The 23,848-nt window shown below is 54.5% G+C and overlaps 6 protein-coding genes across 6 annotated transcripts; 3 read left to right on the forward strand and 3 right to left on the reverse strand.

The window, feature by feature from the left end:
- Positions 1 to 1,537: 1,537 nt before the first annotated feature.
- M406DRAFT_357360 (thioredoxin-like protein) lies at positions 1,538 to 2,746 on the reverse strand. Its single transcript, XM_040923660.1, has 3 exons — positions 2,612 to 2,746; positions 2,112 to 2,435; positions 1,538 to 1,978 (listed from the first exon to the last, which is right to left on the reverse strand). The coding sequence occupies exons 1-3, from the start codon at positions 2,632 to 2,634 to the stop codon at positions 1,636 to 1,638; spliced, it is 690 nt and encodes a 229-aa protein (XP_040773155.1). The 5' UTR covers positions 2,635 to 2,746; the 3' UTR covers positions 1,538 to 1,635.
- Positions 2,747 to 3,955: 1,209 nt separating this feature from the next.
- On the reverse strand, positions 3,956 to 6,126 carry M406DRAFT_341449 (acetyl-CoA synthetase-like protein; the record flags this gene model as incomplete). Its single annotated transcript, XM_040921663.1, has 3 exons — positions 3,956 to 5,107; positions 5,250 to 6,004; positions 6,111 to 6,126. The coding sequence occupies 3 exons, from the start codon at positions 6,124 to 6,126 to the stop codon at positions 3,956 to 3,958; spliced, it is 1,923 nt and encodes a 640-aa protein (XP_040773156.1).
- Positions 6,127 to 8,310: 2,184 nt separating this feature from the next.
- Positions 8,311 to 10,104, forward strand: M406DRAFT_293816 (uncharacterized protein; the record flags this gene model as incomplete). The annotated part of the gene is made up of 2 exons (XM_040919101.1): positions 8,311 to 8,577; positions 8,683 to 10,104. The coding sequence occupies 2 exons, from the start codon at positions 8,311 to 8,313 to the stop codon at positions 10,102 to 10,104; spliced, it is 1,689 nt and encodes a 562-aa protein (XP_040773157.1).
- A 225-nt stretch (positions 10,105 to 10,329) lies between these two features.
- Positions 10,330 to 11,123, reverse strand: M406DRAFT_332565 (uncharacterized protein; the record flags this gene model as incomplete). The annotated part of the gene is made up of 3 exons (XM_040920758.1): positions 10,330 to 10,498; positions 10,588 to 10,637; positions 10,809 to 11,123. 3 exons carry the CDS (start codon positions 11,121 to 11,123, stop codon positions 10,330 to 10,332), a joined length of 534 nt encoding a protein of 177 aa, XP_040773158.1.
- A 657-nt stretch (positions 11,124 to 11,780) lies between these two features.
- M406DRAFT_46298 (uncharacterized protein) lies at positions 11,781 to 12,691 on the forward strand (the record flags this gene model as incomplete). Its single annotated transcript, XM_040924298.1, has 3 exons — positions 11,781 to 12,023; positions 12,164 to 12,272; positions 12,375 to 12,691. The coding sequence occupies 3 exons, from the start codon at positions 11,781 to 11,783 to the stop codon at positions 12,689 to 12,691; spliced, it is 669 nt and encodes a 222-aa protein (XP_040773159.1).
- A 5,686-nt stretch (positions 12,692 to 18,377) lies between these two features.
- On the forward strand, positions 18,378 to 19,711 carry M406DRAFT_332568 (uncharacterized protein; the record flags this gene model as incomplete). The annotated part of the gene is made up of 5 exons (XM_040920759.1): positions 18,378 to 18,525; positions 18,594 to 18,645; positions 18,783 to 19,399; positions 19,436 to 19,511; positions 19,672 to 19,711. The coding sequence occupies 5 exons, from the start codon at positions 18,378 to 18,380 to the stop codon at positions 19,709 to 19,711; spliced, it is 933 nt and encodes a 310-aa protein (XP_040773160.1).
- Between the last annotated feature and the right edge of the window lie 4,137 nt (positions 19,712 to 23,848).

A 23,848-nucleotide genomic window follows, 5' to 3' on the forward strand; every position in this document is an offset into this window, starting at 1 on the left:
GGTTGGATGAAGGGTAATGTACCCCCGTACACAAGCTCACAATCCATTATTCCCAAGAGGAAGAGAGGAAAGAAGCAGAGGGAAAAGGAAGAAAGAATGACACTGCAAACAGACAGATGGGCAGAGCGAGCACAGCATTCCTTCTGCGACCTGCACGTCCTTCCGTCGCGTCACTCTCAAACTGATGAATTTGGACGAAAGAGCCCATGTCCGTCCCTGCAGCTCCACGCAGCGCTCGGGCGCGGGTTTTGCCCGCCCTTACCCACAGTTCATAGTACATGGATGGAGGGGTTGGTAGGCATGGACTATGTAATAGTATGTATGTTCAGATCTGTCCTGTCCACATCATTTGCGACTCTGCAAGATGTTCAGGCCCCGGCCCCTTTCTTCCAAAATCACGATAGAGATATTATAAGCTTTGGGCATCGTTGTCGAGCCGTTTGTTCAAGTACCACGGGTTCTCGGGTGCCTATTCATGAAGGCCGGGAATTCTCCGAACCCTCTCCAAGGTCGCTGAGCGGGAGTGTCAGACGAGCGGCGTCAAACCGAAGGGGGAAAAAGGAGGGAAATGAAGAACTGGAACGTAGAGTGTACTTTTTATTTGTTTCTTGATTCAATAACCCGTTTCTCGAGAAGAAAAATTAGATGGACACGGCAAGAAAATTTTTGCACCAAGGAACGCCATACTTTTCCCTGTGGCTTACGGTGGTACATCGGAGTGATCCGATCTCATCACACTGGGAGGAATAAGGAGATATAAGCACGACACCAGATTGGGACATGCTCTCTCCCTCCCTCCCTTCATGCTAGGGGAGAGGGCAGAAGGAGAGACTGGCGAGCCACCCGTCCAACGAACCCCCCCTTTTCTCGTCCTACCTCAACTCGTATTTTGGGCTGGCTGACGGCCCGATCTGGATTTGGGCTTACTCGTCCTCTATCATGGCAGGAAAGCAATAGTCCAAAACTGGTGGGAGATCAGAGAGAAAGAGAAAGCTGTATGGGCTTTTGTCGGCCCTGGCTTACAGCCATCAGCAGACGTAATTCCCTCGTGGAGGTGCGGACGAATGATAGATGGGAATTAGTTATGGCTGGACAGTAACACGGACAAATTTGTCAATTTTGTCTCCCTGAGAACACACGCACACATACGCGTACACGGACACACACTACGCACATCGTCGATGCAGGCCGTAAATCATCGAATGAGGTCGACAGGTTTACAGCCTCGCCATGACGCAGGAAGAGGGATGGATGCACGGACGGCCTACTGGTTTGCTGTTTTATTCCTTCGACAACTTGGAAAAGGAGAAGGAGAGGGGGGGGGGGGGGGCCGGGGCCGACACCCCGGATGACTAATCATGACCCTGCAATGAACTGCGGTCGGGATATTCGGCATGTGCGCGATCAAAGAGAGCTTTTCCTGGGACCATTGACGACTTGAATCAGTGGTGACACCGCGCCCTGACGGAAAGGGTGCATCACAAGGCTGTCACGACGGTACTTTCTTTGTGCACGCACAGCCGAAATATCCTTTTATCCCTTTTGATTTTTATTTTATTTTATTCGATTAATTTTATGACTTTTTCAAGAGAACCCTCATCTCCACATCTTGTCTTTTACCGCAGCGCCCGTCATCTATTTGCCAGCAGTAGCCTTCTCCTTAGGCAGCGGGGTGAAACGCAGGTAAGGCTTGACGATGCGGAAGTCAGGGAACAGCTCCTTGGCCTGCTCGTTCTTGACGGACGGGTGGACGATGACATCGTCACCGGGAACCCAGTTGACGGGGGTGGTGATCTTGTTCTTGTCGCCGGTCTGCAGAGAGTCGACGATGCGCAGGATTTCAGCCGAGTTGCGGCCGGTGGAGGCAGGGTAGGACAGGATGGTGCGGATGGTCTTCTTAGGGTCGATGACGAAGACGGAGCGAATAGTGAAGGCGATGCCCTTCTCGTCGACGTTGGTGGTATCCTGGTAGTCGAGCCTGTCGTAATGGTGTTAATATAAAAACCAGGTCGGCGGCAGCAAGTACAAGCATGCAGATGCAGGCTCGAGACTAGCAGATCGGAAGGGCTGAGAGGTTCTTATCCCCTTCTTTCCCTCAAACGTATACGTACATGTCATAGAGGTAGGCGACCTTCCTTCCCTTGTCAGCCACAATGGGGAAGTTGAGGGTGTTGCCGCTGATCTCCTTGATGTCGCTGGCCCAGCCCTCGTGGCTGTCGACGGTGTTGGCGCTCAGGCCCAGCAGCTTGACGCCGCGCTTGTTGAACTCGGGCTCGAGGCGGGCCATCTCGCCGAGCTCGGTCGTGCACACGGGAGTGTAGTCCTCCGGGTGGGAGAAGAAGACGACCCAGTTGTCACCAATGTACTCGTGCAGGTCGATGGGACCCTTGGTGGTGTCGGCCTGGAAGTTGGGGGCGACGGTGCCCAGGCGGAGACTGTTATCATGGCAGGAGGAGATCTTGGTCAGCATTGCCTGCTCTTGTTCAAGGGATATGGAGGCTTGAGGTATGACTGGCTATCAAGAGACAGCAAGGCAAGGTGGAGGAGAGCCTGTGGAGGACAAGTGACATTGTGGGGTGACATGGTGTGTATGGTAGGATAGCACACTTACGGAGCAGCTCTTTGTTCAGCCATCGTGTCTTCGGAAAAAAAAGGATTGTATGTTATGGTAGCAAGAGTCTCAAGGCAATGTATGTGTTACCGTGCGTATATCGTGGCTGATTGTACGTAGGGAGAGAATTTGGAGGGGAAGGAGAAGTTGTCTTGGTATTATTGCAGATGGCGGGGGAGGGGCTATGACGAGCTAAATAAGTTCAAGGAGACGGCTCGGCGGCTTGCCCTTCTCCTCTCTATAGTCTTGCAACATGAGCTGTCAACCCTTCCCACCCACCCCTCCCCATCTTTTGATATGTCATTGACTGCTCAAACTTTTACAAGTCGCATTAGTCAAGTCAGGGTCAGGCACCATGCGAGACGGGTTTCCCAGCTGCCGAGCTCCTCCTCCCACGCTCGTCACATGCCTTCGACTGCAGATCATCCTCCTGTGTCGGTCATTGCCCTTTATTGCCTTCAGTTGTATTGGATACATATGGCTCTCGTTTCTTCTCCCTCTTTTCTTCTCGAGGCTCTCAGCAGGACAAATAGCAGAAGAGGACCCCCCCTCCACCCCTTCTATCTTCAGGCCAGGCAGACAAAGCTCTGTTGAGATCATCTTGGCGCAAAAGGCGCAAGCCCGTCTCCTGATGATGGAATTACATCCTCCCCAGCGATGCTTCGATTTCGTCAGCACAAGGAAAAGGTAGGGGACCCAAAAAGAGCAGGGGGAGCAAGGGTGGAGGGGTTGCCACGAGATGTCGCCATCACGGAGCTCAATGATTCGCTAGATTGTGCAACCTAGGGCTGTTTTGTGGGGGTAGGAAGCTTTCTGCTCTCCGCTTCCGGAGCTTTTTTATTTTATTTGGACATCGAACTAAACAGCAGTCGTGCGAATTGTAGTAGCGCAGTACTTGGGACTATGGTACAATGGTCACCCTCTCCTTTCTTCATCTGGCATTGTTCAAGGGTCCTTGAGTGCCAAGAACCTTGCGTGCCTTGATAAAGTGAGTGTGCGCCATCACACCAGGCCAATAGCTCATCAGCCCTTTCCTTGCTCCCGGCGATCTGTTACGGTGTGTGGCCTGGCGAGATTGCCACGTGCTGCGCTATTGATTGATTGATTTTAAGATTTCTTATGTAATCATTTCCTTTTAATAGTGGGGGGCACTTTGGGTTCGAGAGGTTTCGTGGTGAGAATTCCTTATGCAGCCGACATTTTAAGAGGAATGAGTGCATAGCTAATGTCTTTCTAGCCATCTATTTATATACTTATATACTTATATATATATGTGTATACATATATAAGAGAATGTCATAAACACATGGATATGTACTCTGGCACGCACATGTACACGTACTCTCACAGTTTCACCCTCCCGCCCTCCACGGCTTCCCACTCCCTCTTTGTGAAGGGCACATACTTTCCACCTTGAAGCCAGTACAACTCATCTCCATCCGCCTTGTCTGGGTCTACTCCTCCCGCCCGCAGGTCCTGCTTCTGCTGCTTGTTTGTCCCCGTGGTCTGCATCTTGCCCGGCTGTGTGATGCGCAGAAAGACGGGCGCCGCGTATTTGGGCAGTGCTTTTCGGATGTGCTCGCCCAGGCTCGACAGCACCTCGGGCATGGCATTTGCCGTCTTCGTCAACACCCCCTCGTTCAGGACGATCGCTGCACACCCAGCCCGCCCGTCGTGGTGCGGCACCTGCACGCCGTACACGTTGGCCTCGTGGATGGCCGGGTGGTGGCCCAGCGCCTGGCTGACCTCGGCCGTCGACACGTTCTCGCTCTTCCAGCGGAACGTGTCGCCGATGCGGTCGTGGAAGAAGATGCGGCCCTCGTCGTCCCAGCGCATGACGTCGCCCGTGCGGAACCACGCATCGCCCTTCTTGAAGACGTCCCGCAGGATCTTCTTGTTCGTCGCCGCCCTGTCGCCGTAGTAGCCCTGGAACCTCTTCTCGAGCTCCTTCTCGGGCAGCTTGAACAGGAACTCGCCCGGCTGTCCTGGTTTCGTCACCTTGCAGAAGCCCGTTTTGGGGTCCCGCCGCGGCAGGTCCGTTGTGAAGTCAACCTCGACCAGCACGGTACCGGACCCGACGAAAACCGAGTAGATCCAGCCCGACCGCCCGACCGCGCCCATGCTGAAGTCGTTCCTGCTCAGGTTCCACGTCGCGAAGCTGCCCTCGGTCGCCCCGTAGAACTCGGCAATGTACTCGACCCCGAACCGCTGCTTGAACTTGTTCCACACGTCGGGCCGCAGCCCGTTGCCCAGCGCCACTCGCACCCGGTGCCTCTTGTCTAGATTCTCGCCCGTCACCGGATCCTTGTCTACGGGCGCCGTGAGCAGGTACCGCAGCGTCTCCCCGACGTACTGGATCATGGTCGCGTCGTGGCGGCGGACCTCGCTCCAGAACGTGTGGGTCGAGAATTTGGAACCCAGCGCGACGGTGGCGCCGCTCAGGAGCACGTTGGCGATGCACAGGATCGCGCCCGAAGAGTGGTAGAGGGGCATGCACTGCAGATATGATGTCAGTTTCACATACATGGGCGCACACATACACGAGATCCTGTAGAAAGAAGGGAGAGGAGGAGGAGGAGGAGGAGAGGAATATCAAGGTTGTCATATGGGCTTGTTCATCCTTTCTCCCATCACTGACCGTGTAGAAGATCTCACCAGGCCGCGAGCCGATGAGCCTCGCAGAAAACCCTCCGGCGGCATGCATCTTGCCCCAGCTCACGACGGCCGCCTTGGGCAGCCCAGTGGTCCCGCTCGTGTAGATGAGGTTCGCCATACTGTAGACGCCCTCGTCCGCCCTCTGCTCGTCCGGCAGCCTGACGGGTGTGGTAGCCGCCACCTGCTGCCTGTGCTCGGCAGAGAAAACCTCCAGCCTCACGCCGGCCAGCTCCCTGCGCACAAAGTCATCCACGTTGTGCGCCACAGCCGGGTCGACCAGCATGATGGCCGCGCCTGCGGCCCTGGCGCAGTGGATGAGCGCAGGGCCGGCCAGGTTGTAGTTAATAAAGGCCGGCTTTGCGCCCACGGCCCAGAGGCCCAGCCAGACGAAGACAAAGGTGTCGCTGTTGGTGAAGTCCATGGCGACGATGTCGTCCTTCTTGATGCCGAATGTCTCCCGCAGCCAGGTGCCGTGCTTGAGCGCCTGCTCGAGGGCCTGGCGGTACGTCCATGAGCGGTCCTCGAACAGCAAGAACGGCGTGTCTGCCGTCTTGGAGTTGTGGGCCCAGTACTCCAGGTCGTAGAACAGGCTCAGCTTGCCGGTCCGCTCTCGCCACATCATCTGGATGGCCATGGGCGCCGCGCACTTGAGCATTTTGAGATCGTACCACACGTGCGCCTTGGCATTGATGTAAGCGGCGGCGGCTGTCGCTGCTGGGACAGCGACGGCGAGTGGGACTACGCGTTGGATAAGGAGTAGGTTGTTAGCAGCAGCCATCGAAGGGGTTCTGTGTTCTTTTTCTTCTTCTTTCCTCTTCCTGTCTTTTTCTGCTGGGATCGGTGCTGCTCAGACTGGTCATGAAGGAACGAGGCTGCGGATAAATGCTGCTGCAGCAGGGAGATGCGTGCGTCTTTGTGTTTGTATGTATTGTGGGAGAAAGAGAGGGGGGGGGGGGGGCACTCGAGGCGCGGAAGAGGCTTACCGGGCATCTTATTTTTATTTTACTTTATTTCTTTTCTTTTATGTAGACTTATACGTGTGCTGGTGTGACCTGGACGAAGTGCCAAGATACACATGAGAAGGGAGACACAAGCACAAAAGAAGAGAGGTACAGTGGGGGTGGAGAGCCGAGAGTTGAGTCGCAGGAATATAAGAGACGGGCAAATCTCGATTAGAGGGGAACACAAGAGCGGGAGATTATTGAGACACGGGAAAATATATATATGTATGCGGCGTGGTTGAATGTGGTTCAATGGGCCTGGCCTCGACTGAGAATGCCACGCAGAGACGAGCAATGGGGTTCGAGCAAGCCGGTAAGGTGTAAAAGGTAGCGCACGTGGTCCTCAAGAAGGGGGTTTGGTCCAGCACGGCGATATGTGTAGCGGAAGAGGGAGAAGGAGGAGGAAGAGGAGGAGAATAAGTGACTCTAAGAAACGTCTTTCCGTCTGTATATAATAATGCTTATGCAGAGATGGGTAGCGAAAATTGCTAACCAGAGGAGTATGAGGGGGAGAGAATCTATTCTCTCCTCAGCCGGGGGAAAATTATATAAAATAGTAGTGGGTGGGCCGATGTGAAGAGGCGACGAGAAGGTGAGGTGATGTGAGGTGATGTGGCGGACCAGCCTCTGGCCCAGGGCAGAAAGAAAAGAAAATTAAAGAATGGGGTTCACTGCGCAGGCGGCAAAGACGCAACAACATAAGCACGAGAGGGATTCAAGATGAGGACCAATGATAAGGATATTCCGAGGACCAGGAGGTTGTCTCTTATCCTCCAAACAACACTTGCAGTTCAGGCCCAACCCTCTCAAGGACAAAGACAGCGTGGTATCAAAAAGTGAAGGAAAGGGAGGCAGATGAGCAGAACTTCAGATGTTGCGGCTTGGGTTTGCGCCTCGGCTCACAAGCCTCGGCCGGGGCAAGAGATTCAAGCTTCTGGAACTTCCCGTTTGAAGAGCGTGGGGTTAGTGTCGCGCAGTTGTTGTTGTAAGTACTTTAAACAGCTAGGGGTTCATAACCAAGTACGGTACATGCTACGTGAAAAGTGGTGTTGGGGGTTCTGGGGTTGTACCAGAGTATACTCCTGTATGGGCACTATACAAGGGCAGCGGGGTTGACCCTGGGCCGTGGAACCCGAGACGGCCCAGCACGTTGGGGTGCGGACACCGCGCCCGCACAAACAACCCTGACCGCCTAAACATCATAGCACGCTGCGAGACAAATACTGTGTGTCGAGTGGAGGGCAAGCGAGGATGGCCTCAGCCAGGTCAGGTAGGAATCGATCCTGTTTCATTCTCTTCCATTTTCTCCCTTCCTCTCTCACACGCATTCTCACATCCTTCTTCCATGCCAGTGGCTCCTCTATTAGGCAAAACTACTGTCATCAGCCTGCATCTATTGTCTTTCACGAAGGTTTGTTGCGGAAATGATGAGCACGGATGTGGTAGTCTGTTCTACTACCACCGTAGTATGCTTGAGAAGTGTCATGTGAACTCTGCATGCCCGATTCGGCATGTCATGCGTGGTGGAGCCTTCCTCAAAAAGAGGAAAAGGGAGGATGAGGATATGAGAGGGCAAAGAGATTGCCCGCCAGTTATCTATACAGTACTATGGTACTTTGTCAGTGCTAGGCGCAATTGTTCGCATGTGAAGCCGACAGAAAGTCTTTGAGGGAGACACACTACCGTGATTAGGTGGTAACGATACCATAATGGCGGTATTATAGCGATGCTGACTGGTCACGCTAGAGTACCCCCTTATCTTATCGGCGTACTTACAGCCAGCTGTTCCTTACCACACCTGGTACAGCTAGGTTGGTAGCTTGTGCGCAGTAGGCTACTACGGGCCCGCTGAACTACGGGAGCTGGCTTATGGACAGGGGGCTGGCTCTACCTGGCTTGACCACTTATTTGCCTGCCCTTTGGACAGCACCATCAACACCACGACGCGATGTAGCAAGGGGGCCCCGATCTGCCATGTCTGCAATACCGGTCCATGATGTTGACATGGCCAATCTCGTTCCAACGGCTGCCTCCAGCAGGCTAATGGATCCTGCTCCTGGTCCTGGTCCCGAGGCTGAGCCCAACCACACCAGTGACGCCTTGCCCCGAGATGCCTCGAGTCGCGATGCCACCAGCCGCCGCAAGGAGCCTCCACCTGAGAAGCCCTCAGACATTCGAAGGCGGTCCCAGGTGATCTTCTCCTTCTGGCTCATCGTGTTATGTGTCGGCCTGCCTATATGGTGGAATACTACCGCAATTTCAAGGGCGAACTTGCCACTAGATGACATGATGGACTGGGCGGATGGTAAGGTAGGTCATCGCTCCACCCCTTCCCCCTTATGCCAACTCTCCCTCCGCAAGCATGAGACCTGGCCCCGAGCTATCAACCACTGACAGCAATGTTGGCTCCCCTAGGCCTGTCGCCCAGTCTTCCCTCTGCGCATCTCCATCCAGGCCAATCAGCTGCAGGAGCAAGAGGCCCAGAACCTCCTGCGCCTGACGCAGCACGCCCTCGACGACCTGAACGACTTTCCTGGTCACCATCTTCGGCTGCAGCTGGATCCTCGCGCCAGCACCGTAAATGGCACTGCCAGCCCTGACGAGGTCGCTCTCGTCATAAGGCTCCAGCCAGGAGAGTCGACGACAGCCTCGCTCCACCCATACGAGTCCATCCTTGACATCACCTACACCCCGAACTCGATCCCCTCGCCGAGTTCCTCTTCCTCCTCCCTGGCGACGTATGTCGCGAGCGAGCTGCGATCCACCTTTGCCGAAGAGCAGGCCGTCATATCCTACCTGCTCTCTACGTCTTCGGCCAAGCCAGAACACCGGCTGCAGGGCCTGGCGCCAGACACTGCCGACACCATCGCGAAGCGGCCGACACGTTCTCTCAAATATGCCCCGACCTATCACCTCACCTTCTCGCTCTTCACCGATGGGCCTACACCGAGCAGTTGGGATATCGAAAAGGCCATCGACGAATACATGCAGCCGGTGCTGGACGTCCTAAGACCCATCCACAACTTCACCATCGATACCCAGGTCCAGCTGTACGCGACTCCTGGCGTCCAGTCCCAAGCGTTGAGCAAGGACGACCTATCCTCTTTCATCAATGCCGCCGAGTGGCCTCTGTCACCGTCCATTGGCGGCGCGCCTACTGTCAACTTTATCGTCTTCGTGGGCAGGCAGACCATCCAGCTGTCGCCTACTCTGAACGATGTGCAGGCCAGCGAGGCAGCGGTCTCGGAGACCTCACACTCCTGGCTGATCCCCCAGTGGGGAACCGTGTATCTTCTCAACCTTGCAGGCGGTGACGACAAAGCAGCGCATGTGCAGTACGAAGATCTCAAGCAGCCCCTGCTCACCTTCACCACGCACCTGCTTTCGCTGCTTGGCACACCCACCTCGGGCTCGCTGCCACTCCGCCTCTCCACCCTCTCCCGGGTCCGCTCTGCCGACCTGCTGCTCCGTGCGTCGAGTACACTTGGCTCACTGGCTCGCCTCTCTCGGGCCCTCCCGTCCATCCCCATCCCCCAGTCCGTCGCTGACGGCGTGAGCACCTCGATCCGCCACCTTCGCCTGGCGTGCGAATCACTGGGCACACCAGACGGGCTCATTCACGCCCAGATTGCAGAGGCGGCCGCCGAGCGGGCCTTCTTTGAGAAGAGTATGGTCGGGCAGCTGTACTTCCCTGATGAGCACAAGATCGCAGTATACCTGCCTCTCCTGGGGCCTGTTGGAGTGCCGCTAGTCATGGGGCTACTGAACGAGTTCGCGGCATGGCGCGCTAGGAAAAGGAAGAAGGCTGAAGTTGGGAAGGTGAAGAAGGCTACATAAGACACGAGACCAAGGGACTTTTGTTTTGTATGAGCGGGCGTGGCAATGTTTAGATAGAAACATTCTAATAGAGGTCTTGAGCCTTGACTATATCCATTTCATTTCTTTCCATTGATTCTAGAATGAACTAGGATTGGGCCGCCTAAACAACCATAGCGAGACGGTTTGGCTCACTTGGACTTATACCAGTACTGTCTAGGTGCATGTCTGCCCACGAGGGTATGGCTACATCTTCCCACCCTGGCTCTCCCCCGTCGTAATGAATTCCTCAACCAGTTTCAACGCCAACGTCGCAAAGGCCACCATATTCCCGGCTCGCTCGCCTCCAAGACCCGTGTTCAGGTCTCTGCTCAGGGTCTTTTTCTCACTTACCACAGCCAGGGCAACATAGCCACTGCAATAGAGAGAGCATCAGCAACCCGCGCCCGCCAGATGGGGAAGAGGGAGAGATGTAGGGGTGATGATCCCAAGAGCTTCACTTACGGCTGTCCATTTGCGGCTTTTCTCGAGGCGGTCGGTCCAGCTGTGCCGCTCTGCAGGAGGGAAGCGCTGTGAGCCACTGGGACGTCACGTCTTTTCTCACTTGCCTTGGCCTCCCAAGTCACATGCATATATAATCATGGTTGGGATCCAGTATCATCATTCTCATCGTCACCATCGTCGTTATTGTCATCATCATCATCATCACTATCGTGGCAACGTACCTCACCCACAGTATACGTCGACCCTAGCGTGGCCCTCACATTCCTCGCAAGCCCAGCCACCAGATCCGGGTTGGGCCCGTCGTAGCTGTCGATATCAGCCTGCGTCCAGCCCGCAAACGCAATGCGTGACTCCAAGGTGTAGAGAGTCGCGCCGCCCTTGTAGATTCTGGATGCTCCCGGCGTGGTCAGCAGTGCCGCTGATATGAGCCCGCCGGCGGCGGTCTCGGCGACGGAGAGGGTCTCGCCGCGGTCACGGAGGAGCTTGGCCACGGATTCTGCGGCTTCTCTGAGGCCGTGTGGTGGGAATTCTGCCATGATCAGGAAAGGGGCGAAATCTTGTTGGGTGGTTGTGAGTTTTGACGGTTGTGACGCGCCTTGGCAGATCAAGTCAAATGCAAAGACAAAAGAAGAGGCTTAGAAACTATCCAGGGCAAGAAGAGGCTCTATAAACAGGTACTGTAAACCGTCCCAGCTTCCGTGGGTTAGATTAGGTAAGGAATTACTTCTGTACCCCGATTCTTCTTAGCTCCCGCTACTGTAATATAAATATTTCGCGATCTGATTGGGGCTACTTAAACGCCGCCTAAATCTTCAGACTAATTAGCACATATTACGACCTCTCCTCCTTCCTTGTTTTGTGTGCAAACATACGTTGTCACGGTCCTCCGAGAAGAAGGTGCTTGCTTGGCCCAGCAATAACGAGCGGCGTTTCCAAATAGAGTCAAAGAGCAATCTTGTTTCTTTTCTTTTCTTCTTTTCCTTATTCCTTTCTTCCGAGCCTACGAAACTGCGCTGGGCAAAATGCACCATCAGGATGAGGAAGAATCCGGCCGGACATCGCCTGGCAGCAAGTTGGGCTCGTTCTTGTAAGCTAACTCGCGATCCCCCCCCCCCCCTTCTCTACCTTTGATCGAGCTGAGTGGGACTGACTGACAGGCTTGCAGAAAGGATAATTTGCTCAAGGGCAAACTCATGGTCCAACATGAGCTCGGGCTCGGCAAGACGCCCAACGTCATCCCTCCAGGGGAGGTCAAAATCGACGGCGAGCCCCGCACCGTCGAGATCGGCTGGCATCCCGTCGCAGGACCTGCCGGGAAGTGGTTTGCCGAACAGACCAGGCTGGGCAAGTTGATCACCGAGGAGATTCACAAGTCACCGGACCCGACCCAGCACTGGGCTGTGCTTGTTGGTGATTACGTTCATGAGTTGTGGATGGTTCGTAATTGAAAGCAATTTGAAGCAGAATGAGATTGAATCGATTGGTCCATTCGCACGCGCGGGACCTCAAGGGAGGAAGAGGGCATGGACCGGGGCGTGGCGGTGATGATAGGGCTGACTGATGTGGATGAACACAGGACGAGCATCTCGATGTGGTGTATATCAACGAGAAAATCAACCGGGACGAGTGGCATACGTATGAAGTGGGCAAGACGAGGTTCAACGACGAGGCTCTCAGACAGGCTGGTAGGTCCCTCCCCTCCCTCTTCTGGCTGATCCTCCCACGGCCTAGCTGCTCGAGCGAGCAGATAGAGATGTGCATCGAAGTACTGACAGAGTCGGGTCAAGGCGAGATGGTTATCTTCAATATGAGGGAGAAGCGACCCGCCTACAATCTCATCAACAACAACTGCCAGAATTTCGCCCTCAACCTTCTCGACAAGATCCGCATCGGGCAGCACCGAGAATTTGCCACGAGCTTCGCTGTGTATCAGCGAGCCATTGGCGCAGGCACCATCAAGGACCTGTTCATTGAACAGCATCCTGACGAGCAAGGGGGCGAGACAAGACCCGAACTTCAGCACCATGATACCCTCCAGGTCGCACACCAGGTCATGGATGAGAACACTACCAAACTTGACAACCATCACTCGTTCTTCCAGTGATCCCACAGCTGCCATTATGACTACAACCATGTTCTGCAATCGTATCGACTCTGTTTTATCCTCTTGATACGAGGTGCTCATGGCCTCGGCCACCTCTCATCGGGCCTCTGACGTATAACGAGCGTCCAAACACTTTGCGATTTTTAGCAATCTAATGAACCTTCACTTAAATGTTATTGTTTTCTGACATAATACTACTTCGGTTTCAATTTTTCACTTTCACTTCTACTCGTCAGTCCTTGAATGAATAGAAAACAATCAGGTAGCCCCCCCCCCCCTTTTTTTCTTTCTCTTCTTGAATTCAAACAAAAAGATGATCATGGGAAAAGGATACAAAGTCTCTAACTGATCAGAACACTTAATGAATATTTAGATCAAACGGCCCAGAGTACAATCCCCTCAGCCTACCAGAAAGTGAAAAATCAAGGGATGCATTAGTGGCCAAGGGGCCGGCCATTACCTGTTCCTTGCCTATCGAGACAAACACCACGACGTCTCACTACGATTTTCTCATGATGAATGCTGTGGACCGTGGGTGATTAATTCCTTTCTTCTACATCTCCTGACATCACAGTACCCAAATGATTGCAAGAAAAGTCATTGAATAAGACCCAAGTACCCTAAAAAATTTGCAAAGAAAAGATGCTAGCAAGCAGGCCAAGTCTCGAAACCGACCGTGAGCCTCAACATTCTGAAGAAACCAGGCTTTCGCAACATATCCATCTCTCGATCCCAAATGCGACGTCGCACAGTCACACAAAACCATCATACAAGTCGCCACAAAAGAATAGAAGAAAAAAAGACCCCAAGTCTTCCGCCGCTACTGGCAAACCACGTGTCTTGAGAATGAACTCTTTGTTAGCTGAACACATCCTTCTTTTCCTAGGCAGCCGACCTGGCAGGACTGTTCGTACCTAGATATTGATTCCCAAGATAGCCAGAATCTCTTTGAAGAGTCCTGTGAGAACACCCTCGGCAGTCTCTGGAATGTTGGTCGGAGAAGGCTGGGCCGGCGAGGGCGCCGGGACAATAATGGTCGGGAGTGGAACGGTAGGGACGGCGACTGTCGAGAATGTCAGGATTTCAGGAATGGTTACTGGCAGCGGAACCCCGAGGCTAGGAACGCCAACGGTAGGGAGAGAGAGCGGTAGGCCGGTCAGTCCCGGAACGCGTGGGACCGTGAGGGTCCCAGGGAGCCCGATGGGAATGGTGGGAACAGGGACGGGCGGCAAGTTTGTGAGGCCTGGCACGCCCGGGACAGAGAGGCCAGTGGGGAGTCCGATGGGAACGGTGGGAAGAGTAGGGAGCGAGAGAGGCAGACCTGTCAGGCCAGGAACACCAGGGATAGAGAGGCCGGTGGGGAGTCCAACAGGGATAGTGGGAAGCGTGGGCAGCGAGAGAGGTAGGCCAGAGAGACCCGGAACACCGAGGCTGGTAGGAAGACCAAGGGGAATTGTGGGAAGAGTAGGAAGCGAGAGAGGCAGACCTGTCAGACCTGGCACGCCTGGGACCGAGACGCCGGTGGGGAGTCCAAGGGGAATGGAGGGAAGAGTAGGAAGCGAGAGCGGCAGACCTGTCAGGCCTGGGACGCCTACGATAGAGAGGCTCGGAAGGCCGGCGGGGATCGTAGGCACAGACAAAGGCAGGCCGGTCAAGCCCGGGACGCCTGGAAGCGACGTAGGAATAGGCAGTGCTGACAGTATCGAGACGACCGGGATTGACGGCAGTCCAATGGAGATAGGAAGCGGGGGTATAGGGAGAGGGATCGGGATCGGCAGGCCGGGTATGCCGATCTTTTCCTCGGGCGCTGCGCTTTCGAGGCTCGTGGGCAACGCCGGGATGACAGAGGTCAACAGTGTCGTCGGCACCCCCAGGGAGACATTCGCGGTGGGCACCCCCAGGGAGACATTCACGGGGGCGCCGGGGAGCGAAGGCTCTGGCGGAGCAGTGACCTTGAGACAAACAACGATGCGTCAGAAAGTAGCCCTATGATGAAGACCCGAGGAATCGTTCCCAGGTTTTTCTTTTCTTTTTCATGTTCTCTTCCTTTCTCCTTCTCTTCTTCTGTTCCCACTTGAAGTAGTCTAGAAACCTTCTCACGTTGCGGGAGGGACTCACTATAGTAGTAGGGAGAGGGATAGGGGGAAAATCCGAGAATGGAGGATCTAGAGAAAGCAAGAATGTTAGTAAAAATGAAAATAATACTTCACACTACCATGGTGTACTTGTCCATCAGAAAACTTACTATCATCTCCCGGAAGCAGTTGGCCTGATGCCACTGCAGCCAACACAGCCAGCGCGAGTTGAAGCTTCATGGTTGCGGTAGTGATTGTATCACGACGATGATGACCAGAGAGAGAAATCAGATGAGTTGAAAGATAGACATGCGCTCGAAAGCCAAAGTTAGATCTAAAGGAGTGTGTGTGTGTGTGAGGAGCTTGCAGCAACTTCAAAAGACATCAACTCATCTCCAAAGGAACAGAGGTATAATTTATATGAAAATCATTCTCTCCATGCGAAGGGAGGACAGCCGAAATCCTCACCGGCTGAGTGGACCTCGCCATTTGGGTCGCCGACTGGACGAGAAGGAGTTATTCGAGCCTGGTCTTCCCAGACAGTAAATTCCAGCGTGAAGGCCATATGTGATGATCCTTTTTTATTAACTGACTCAGCTGTTGGTCACTTGAGTTTAGGTGCCCCAAACGTCGAAAACAGCCTTCCCAGCAGACGACAGGCGCCCCCGGGAGGGGGGGGGGGTTGTCGACTTTTCATCCCTCGACGACCTCTTTTGTCTCACCGGAAAAGCGTCCGAGACCATAACCTTCCAACACTCCCTTCACCACAACGAATGTGTCGTATTTTTCAGGAATCAGATATGTGCAGTGTTCCGCCCCCGTGCCATATCAGGAATCGAGTTCTCCCCTATGATCGGCCTCCGTGGCCAGCCGCGTAAAGTTGCTTCTCTCCAAGTACGGGAATGTGTAGAACAAGGGCAGGCAGATCATGTTCACAAATTTCAGGACAGAAGTTTTGCCTGCCATGTTAATGCTTCAAATTTGCCACAAGCCCCCCTTGTTGCAGAGTCTTGACGGCGAGGCTCAGAGGGGTCTACAACATGACATGATCGAAGCCACAGTGGTGTAATTACCGTGGGCTCATCATGCTCAATGCCATTCCATTCTTTTCATTTTCCTGCCTGCCGGGCCCTTTTTCGGATCCCCTCTCCCTTTTTCTCGACTCTGCCCTCCTGACCCCCCCCCCCCTTCCCCTCCATTGCATCCATCTCTCAGCAAACTACGAGTCTCGCCAGAACCATCAGACTGCTCACCAGACCGAAATCCTCCTACGCTAAGCCAAGACTTGCGGCGTAACCCCCCGGAGCTTTTATTCTGCTGTGTGACAGTAGGGCTGATCTTGCAGCATGTGTGAGACAATGGCCAGGTGCCGCACAGTAAACTATGATTGTCCTGTCATGTGTTAGCCTGATGTGTTCAATATCGAGTTCGTTCTGAAGAGTTTCAGCTAGTGCATCCGAACAGCGATGGAAGAAGCCACCGCAAGTTTTCATGTGTTGGCAACGATGTAATGCATCTGGTGTGATTTCAGCCAGTGAGTACTGAGCTGCAGCTCAGCAGACCAAGTTCGATATTACTCCAGTACGTACGTAAGGATGGGGTCTCTTGTGCATTTGGATAGAAGTACTTTTGTAAGATGGGGTGCAGATGAACTGTGCAGACGAAATCTGAAATTGTGCAGAAGATTTTGCAAGCCAATTAGTAGGCATTGGGCACTGGCGTAGGTGAATTGCCGTATAGAGAAATCATCCATATCTTTCGCGATGTGATCGTATGGGACTTTTGAAGCGATCAATTCCAAGTACTAAATCGGATTGATTTCAATTTCGATTCTCCAATTCCAGATCATTGCTTACCATGACTGCCAGCCTCTTGGGTGTCCAGTTTGACAAATGACCCCGCCTGACAAATTAAGAGCTAGTAGCATAACAAAAGTTTCATTGCTGAAAGAAAAACAATAATATCGCGTGGGAATTTACCCAAATCACGGAAAATACTTTGTGGGACAAAGAAAGATACCTGAGCGGCCGGCAACACTTATACCGTAGCCTTCTCCCATCGGCGGGCGTCTCGAAAACACAGCATACTACATTCGGCCTCACTAAGACAACCACATCATCACTTTATACATCATGAAGCTGCCTTTGCTATCAATCATCCCAATCTCCTCGCACAGGCGCGAGTCAGCATCGTCGCCACGAACCCCAATGACCAGCTGGAGACGGCGGCGGCGGTCAAGCGCAGTCTCAGCTTCTTCCCCAGAGAGGCTATCTGGCCTCGACACCATGTCAAGACCCGAGGCTTCACTACAACTCCAGGAGTGCGTCTGCAGTGACATAATACACTCGTGCCTCTGCAGAGAGCTCACACAGACGAGACATGGGGTCTGCGATATGTGTCTCTATGGCATACATACTCAAGGGAGCCCTAGAGGAGAATGTGAGCCTGCGCTGTGATTTTCTTTTTCCTTCTTATCATCTCTCTCATGGCCTACACTCTTTTTCAACAACAGATTTTGAATGTTTGCTGATTTGTCAGCCTGATGTCAAGTATCTGGCGATGGTTATTGTGCAGACCTACTGCCGTGTCCCAGGATGACGAGGCCATATAGCCCACCTGCAGGCTCCTACATAAAGGATGAGGATACCGAGAGAAGAGGAAATCTCACCACAGTCCTGAGCCACGGCCAGAAGGACGAATACATGAGGAAATCATCAAGTCCACCGCCGAGGCCGCCACCAGCAAGAGAGATTTACATCGCACAGTCCACCAGGGTGATTCTGTCGCAAGGAGCACCTGGGGATTTTGATGAACACGGCATGATCTGAGCCTTCAAATCTGACTATTGCAAGGCAGGCGGACAGACCTTGGATGCAGGTGTCATGGGCAGGTTCCTCAGATATCATCTCCATCCGTTTCGTTTTTATGTTCCATCCAACTCATGGGCAGTCACATGAATATCGATTATTAGTAGTTAATTGTCGCATACTCGCACAATGTCATATCTTCTCCAGTCGTTTAAAATACTGATGCAAGCTTGGTATCCACAGCGGCACAACACGCAGATGATCTTGGCAATTATAATCTTTCTTTGACAACTTGTCTCTACTATGGCCAATAAGGGGAAGAATCCCCAAGGAGAAGAAAGAAAGAAAATCCAGACATTCTCGTGGGACATTTCCCAGCGTATTCTCATTAGTGGGAGGCCCAAGCATCAATACCCACAGCTTATCTCGACCCATGCTGCAGTGGTGGCTGGAGAGGCGGTAGTCTCTTTTGATAAAATGTCAATAGAACCGGCCTGTCCGATTCAACTCCAGCCAATCGCCTCATAATTATATGGCCCGCATTCGTCTTTTACGCAGCTGAATCGGTGCTGTATCGAGCATTATCAGCAAGTAGTCATTGATAATTAGCTTGCGTCTCTATTAGTGATCGACCGACATAGGCGAAGCCTCGGTCCGTTCGACGACTAATGAATTGCCGACCCTAATATTTATACTGTTTGAGTAAGCACTTGACGGGGGACGAGTGATAATATCTTATATGCTCCCTGACCCAAAGTGGTTCAAGAAGTACTACAAACGAGATCCTCAAGAAGATTAGCCACAATGCTCGCCCGACATCACTCACTATTCTCGATTCTGGCCTCGGCCGCAACGGGCGCTCTCGCGAAGCCATTTCATACGGGCCGGTCAACGGACAGCGGGTCCACCTTCTCCTCGATTGTTGTATTTGGGGATTCATTCAGTGATAATGGTGACCTATAATCTTTCTGAAGCTACGCACGATCACAATGAGATGCCATGGCTGACCTCAAGGCATAGGTAATGGCTCATACCGAATTTCCAACGGGACATGGCCGCTCGTACCTCCATAGTAAGTATTTCATATGCCAGCTGGTCCTATGGGAGACGTTCAGCATGCCATGATGAATCCACATAATTCCGTGAGCTCAAAATTAAAAGAAGAAGAGAACAAAGACATCTAACATGGGAACATAATCATCGCTCAAGCTACCAAGGGCACTTCTCCAACGGTCCAGTCTGGCCTCAATACCTAGCCTCCAACCTCTCCATCCCCCTCTACGACTACGCCACCGGCGGCGCCACGACATCCAACAGCCTCATTCAGGGCTACACAGGCCCCGAGTCCACCATCCCCGTGCCCGCCGTGACGGACCAGCTCTCCTCGTTCCTGTCCGGCGTGTCCCCCCAGGGCACCTCCCTCAACGCCTCCTCCTCGTCCTCCTCCTCGTCATCGTCACCCGGCGGCGACTTCACCACCCCTTTATTCGTAGTCTGGGCCGGCGCCAACGACATCTTCTTCAACCCCAACATCAGCGCCGCCCAGTCCTACCTAGAAATCGCCGCCGCGACAGCCAGCCTGCTCGCCGCCTACCCAGCCGGCCACGTCCTCACCGTCGCCTCGCCCGACCTGTCCCGCCTGCCGTACGGCTTCTACGCCGACGAGCTGACCAGGTCGCAGCTGACGTCCTTTACGGACCTCCTCGCCGCCCTGCTGGCCGACGGGGCGCGCCTGAGCGCCGGCGTGGACCACGTCGACCTCAGGGCCCTGTTTGCCTCGTTTGAGTACTATGGGCAGCCGCAGTCCTATGGGTTCGCCCCGCTGGGTAAGTATGGGAGCTGTCTGGTGGGCATCTATGGAGAGGGCGCCCCTGGGGCCAACGGGACGTACACGCAGTGTGATCATGTGCAGGATATGGTGTACTGGGACGAGTATCAGTAAGTGTTCCGAGAAGACTCCGAAATGTTGTGCGAATGCTGCCTTGTCGTGCATGTTTTGAGCTGACTCTTGGGGCACACCATCAAGCCCGACGACGCATACCCACTCCTGGATCGCAAAGGAAATCCTGGACGCTTTGAGCTAGACGCGAGGCTGCAGAAAGCAGGGAGACAGCTCCAAGCTCAAGTGCACAAAGTAGTGGACCTCCTGCATGCGATCGAGGACGTCGTTCGAATAACGTTATTGAATTCAGATAAGGATATTTGCATATCTTGGGTCCCATGTAATTATCCTATCCTGCGTGTCGTGCCGATGTCCTGAACACACCAGACTGGGCTCACACTATGCGGACCATCAGCCTTGCGGCAGGTCCTTTTCCTTCCGATTCCGCTTCCGCTCCATTTCTGAGCGCGAGCCTGCGTTCCCTGCGCCGTCTTCTACATGCCGAGGCAATCAAAAAACAAGCTTCAAGACTCCTGGTATCAACCCGATCCTGGATAGAGATGCCAAAGTGAGAGAACCCGTAGCAATTTTGAAGGTGAGGGAAGAAAAGTGAAAATGAAATCATTGATCGTTCTTGAGAAATAAAAAATATTCAGTGGGAAAAAAAAAAAAAGGTGCTGGTATTCTGTGTGATGATATTCCAGGCCAAATGTGGCGTCTCTGAGTTGTATCACTGACAGCCTGAGAATTATATCGTCCAATTTTCCTTTTCTTTTCACTGCGCAGGTTGGAAGTCTCGAGATTTCCTTGCAAGCAGGCGTATGTTGTTTACAAAGCCTTCGATCAGGAAGTCGTAGTTGTGTGGCTGCGATTGCATGGCCCGACGCCCTTGGTCGATGACAGCATCGGCATTCAATTCGATCTCCAGCTCGTGAATCTTCCTTGCAGTCGACTAGAGGACAGTGTCAGCAGTTTGAATGCAATGTGGGGGGAAGAGGGGGGGGGGGGGGGGTTGAGAGAAGAAGATGGCTTGACATACCTGACCGCCTGCATCTGGCTGGGTGACCTGCGTGAGATCAACCTTGTACAGGCCGTGAGTGTAGCTCAGCCGATCCTTGTGTCGGTCTACCCTGTCATTGGCACGATACCCTGGCCTCTCCTGTGCGGACTGTTCCAACGCCTCGAGAGAACCATCGTAGTCTGCCTCGACATTAACGCTGATGCGGCAGTCCAGCTCCACCTGCGGGAAATAGATGTGCAGATCCGCGACCTTGACCTTGATGATCTTGGCGACGACCGTTCCTCCATTTTTCATATCCGTAGTCACCCGCACCGAGGGAGCCCTGGACCCTCGGGCGTCGATCAGATTCTGTAATATGGGATGGAGAGCCTGTCTGGCGTCTCTAGGTGTGTAATGTCTGTCCATTTCTCGGATGTGGATATAATTGATCGGGACGCGTGGGTCGGGAGAGTTCTTGTTCTTGGGATTTTGCAGGCTAGTCTCGGTCGTCAAGTAGTTGAGATATTCGTTGTATTTCATGTGTTGCAACTGTTTTTTGGGAGAAAGAGGGGAGGAAAGATTTTGTCAGCCAATTGCTTTGTTACACTCCAGTCATGCTTCAAGCTTGGGGGAACAACAGCTACTCTTGAGCAGAAACTCACCTCGGTCATGCTGCTTGAAAAGTTGTAAGGAGGATTCGGCGTAACCACCAATGCTACCTCAGACTGGACGGGCAGGTGAAACCTCTCGCCTGCCGAGTCCCTCTCGATGAGGGTGCCCAGCTTGGCCTCGATCTCGAAGTTGATGCCAGGACGGCCATGCAGATCCCTCAGTTCGATCGGGTTGACCACGTTGAGGAACAGGAAATCTGCAACGGTCTTGCACAGCTCATCAAAGGGTTCCTGGTTGGCCAGTGTGGGCTCCCATGGTCCCAGCAGCCTCGGCTTGGAGGGGTTCGCGGTCGCGGGCGGTGCTGGAGACGCCCTGTTCACGGGCGGACCAGCGGCGCTGGCGCGAGATGCCTCTGGGGAGACATGGCGACTGTTGGGCCGGCCCGGGCGGGCGGCAGCACCATGCGAGGAAGGTTCAGCGGTGCCGTTCACGTGGGCGTTGTGGGCAGCTGGCTTCCGCAGGTGGTGATTGGGGTGCCTGAGCTGCTGTCTTTCCAGAGGCACCGCCCAGGGGGGAGGAGCGGCATGTCTCGGCCTGCGCCGTGCCAGCATTGGAGCGTCGGATTGGTGCGCGGCGGTCGTACGCGAGGAACTGCCAGGCCTATATCCGCCGTTGGCTTGGAACGGTGGTGGTCGTGGCTCTTGTCGGTCAAAATCCTCTGGCTTGAGACCCCTGTCATCCATCTTTCGCTTGGCAGGGGTCGTGGCGCGCTCGGGTTTGATAGCGGACGACAGAGGTGGAGCCTCGCGCTCGAGCTTCCCAGGCGCGTCCCTCATCGGCGCAGCAGCACCGGGAGGCAATTGGCGGGGATCGCGAGTTTCGAAATCCGCTGGCTGACCAGAGGAGGGCCCAGAACAAGAGGTTTGAGAGTGGCGCCCAGCGCTGGAAGGCAGACTGGGAACGCGGGTCTTGGGACTGACACTGACGCTCCGCTCGCGGTCGCTCTGAGACAGCGAGCTTCTCTGTGGGTCCACCGAATGACGATGGACCGGAGCTTGGTCGTATGCACTGGGCGGTCTCTGAACCGCAGGGTGGGGAGAAGGCTGCGGGCGAGAAGGCACGTTGGGCGAGAGCTGTTGCTGTTGCTGTTGCTGTTGCTGTTGCTGTTGCTGTTGCTGTTGCTGCTGCTGCTGCTGCTGCTGCTGCTGCTGAGGCGGCGGCGGCGGTGGTGGTGGCGGCGGTAGTTGCTGCTGCTGCTGCTGTTGTGGCGACTGCTGTAGATGCTGAGGATACTGTGCCCAGTGTCCTCCAGAGGAGGAAGAAGACATACGCTGCTGGTATGGACTTGGTGGTTGCGCAAAGGGTCCTGGGGGAACAGATTGTCTTGGTCCTGCCGACAAAGGCGGGCCGTGAGGCGTCGGCGGCTGTGACGGCTGGCGCATATGGTCGGGGTGGGGCTGAGGGTGGTTCGTGTTGATGGGACTCACAAAGGAATGAGGGGGGTATGGAGGGTGACTTTGCGCCGAGCCGGACCGTGAATGCTGTTGGGCTGCATATGGATGAGTGCCGCCTGGTGTGCTGGCCGGGGGTGTCTGTGGTATGGGGTGCTGTTGTTGCTGCTGCTGCTGCTGCGCTCCAAAATAGCCTTGAGGCGGAGGATGAGCTATCTGCCTTGGGCTGGCGACGGGACCATGCTGCTGTTGCTGCTGCTGCTGGTGGTGCTGGTGCTGGGAGAAGCCGTCCCTTGGCGGATGGGCGCCGGAGGGAGGGTATCGGTGCTGCTGGACAGGGCTAGCAGAGTCTGGATGCGGGTGACCTGGGCTAGGAAAGGGATAGCCGGCGCTGTCTGCTCTCATGGAGATAGCAGAGTAAGGGGACGGTATGGAGCCTGGGCCGACGCTGGGCGAACGCATGTCTACGCTACCAGACAGGTGCTGCAGAGGGGGTGGCTGCGGACGGGCAGGAGCTGCAAAAGACGTCGGACCGCCGTACGTCGGAGGTGGAGGCGGAGGAGAGGCGAATGTAGCCTGGGGGCCGGCGTGGTATTCGCGCGACGCGGTCCGTGGAGGAGGAGGCCCAGGCTGCCCCGGTTGTGGCTGGTCGTGGAACGAACGAGGCGGGACGGTCTGGACGGGTGTCGACGGCAGAGAATGCTGCTGCTGTGCTTGCGGATGAGGGTGCTGATGTTGTGAACCTGGTCGTTGTGGTGGATGAGGTGTGTGTTGCGACGGATGTGGTGGGAGTGGCGGAGGAGGAGGCTGCTGGGCTTTTCCGGGGGCGGAGCCCTCGTTCAACATCATTCTCAGATCCATGGTCGCAAGAATAATATAGACCGAACTTGTTCCAATTCCTCCCCCCTTGTACCTGCGCGCTGGCTTGGATCAGGCGAAGGCAAACGTTGCGCGTGGGTCGTGCAGACGCAGGGGCAACAAAGGGCGCGCAAGCTGTCGCGCGTCGCAGACTGCAGCAGCAGAGTATCTTTTCCCTCGAACCTCCAGTTGCGATCTCGAGTCAGGCCCCCTGTTTTGTCTCTTGGTTGAGATCCTCTATCATATATGTTCCATGCTTCAAATCTTATTGGATCGAGAGATGCGCGTGCGATGCTGGTGGGTGGAGTGGAAAAAGAGGGGAGGTTGGCCTTTGTCAGGTTGGCTGGTTGGGCAAGCGGCGGATGTACGAAAGGAAAGGTTAAGAGTCCCTCCCTCCCTCTCCCTCTTTCTCTTTACAGCTGCTGCGACGACTTCGACAGCGGAAGCGACAGTCGCATCGTCGGCCTCAATG

This window comes from Cryphonectria parasitica (assembly GCF_011745365.1).
Source record: "Cryphonectria parasitica EP155 unplaced genomic scaffold M406scaffold_7, whole genome shotgun sequence".
Lineage (NCBI taxonomy): Eukaryota > Fungi > Ascomycota > Sordariomycetes > Diaporthales > Cryphonectriaceae > Cryphonectria > Cryphonectria parasitica.